Here is a 758-nt window from a genome sequence, read left to right as displayed (position 1 = left end):
CCCCTCCCTATAAAATTTTAAGGCCTTTTCCCTTCTTTTTTTCCCAATTCCCGAAGGATTTGAAATACCAAGCCCAGGATAATTTTATGCTAATGGACGAGGCGGTGCTTTGCATGGCCTTCAGCCGGGATACGGAGATGCTCGCCACCGGAGCGCAAGACGGGAAAATCAAGGTGAGCGAGCGGGAAAACGGGGGCTGGAATTTCACCCCCTTTTTCCCATGAATGTTTTTTTTGGGTTTTTTGGGTGTTTTTTTTTGGGATTCAGATTTGGAAAATCCAAAGCGGACAGTGCTTGAGGAGATTGGAACGTGCTCATAGTAAAGGAGTGACGTGCCTGAGTTTTTCCAAAGACGGAAGCCAGATCCTTAGCGCTTCCTTCGATCAAACCATTCGGTGAGGAAAAAATCCGGGAACGGCCTTCCCGCTTTTCCCCCTTAACGATCCCGTCGGGAAATAACGAGCCCGGCCCATCGATCCCGTCGGGAATAACGAGCCCGACCCGTCGCGATAACCCGGGAAATCCTCGCCTCGGCCTCTTCCCGTTGATCCTGGTTGTTGGTTGGATTTTAGGATCCACGGTTTAAAATCCGGGAAGATCCTGAAGGAATTCCGAGGTCACTCGTCCTTCGTTAACGAGGCGACGTTCACCCAAGACGGTCATTACGTCGTTAGCGCTTCCTCCGACGGGACGGTGAAGGTGAGAGCGTTTTCCGCCATCCACGGTATTTGGATTCTTCCGGAATGAAGGGATTGAAC

General features: G+C 51.1%; 1 protein-coding gene across 1 annotated transcript; it reads left to right on the top strand.

Annotated features, from left to right (window-relative positions):
• Positions 1–56: 56 nt before the first annotated feature.
• SMU1 (smu-1 suppressor of mec-8 and unc-52 homolog (C. elegans)) lies at positions 57–699 on the top strand (the record flags this gene model as incomplete). The annotated part of the gene is made up of 3 exons (XM_010158964.1): positions 57–173; positions 268–395; positions 573–699. Coding segments are annotated over 3 exons (372 nt in total), but the record flags the coding sequence as incomplete, so codon positions are not given.
• Between the last annotated feature and the right edge of the window lie 59 nt (positions 700–758).

The sequence above is a fragment of the Eurypyga helias genome, unplaced genomic scaffold, assembly GCF_000690775.1.
Source record: "Eurypyga helias isolate BGI_N326 unplaced genomic scaffold, ASM69077v1 Scaffold30779, whole genome shotgun sequence".
Lineage (NCBI taxonomy): Eukaryota > Metazoa > Chordata > Aves > Eurypygiformes > Eurypygidae > Eurypyga > Eurypyga helias.
The sequence above is the reverse complement of the archived record's forward strand: the minus strand, read 5'-3'. Positions and strand labels throughout refer to the sequence as shown.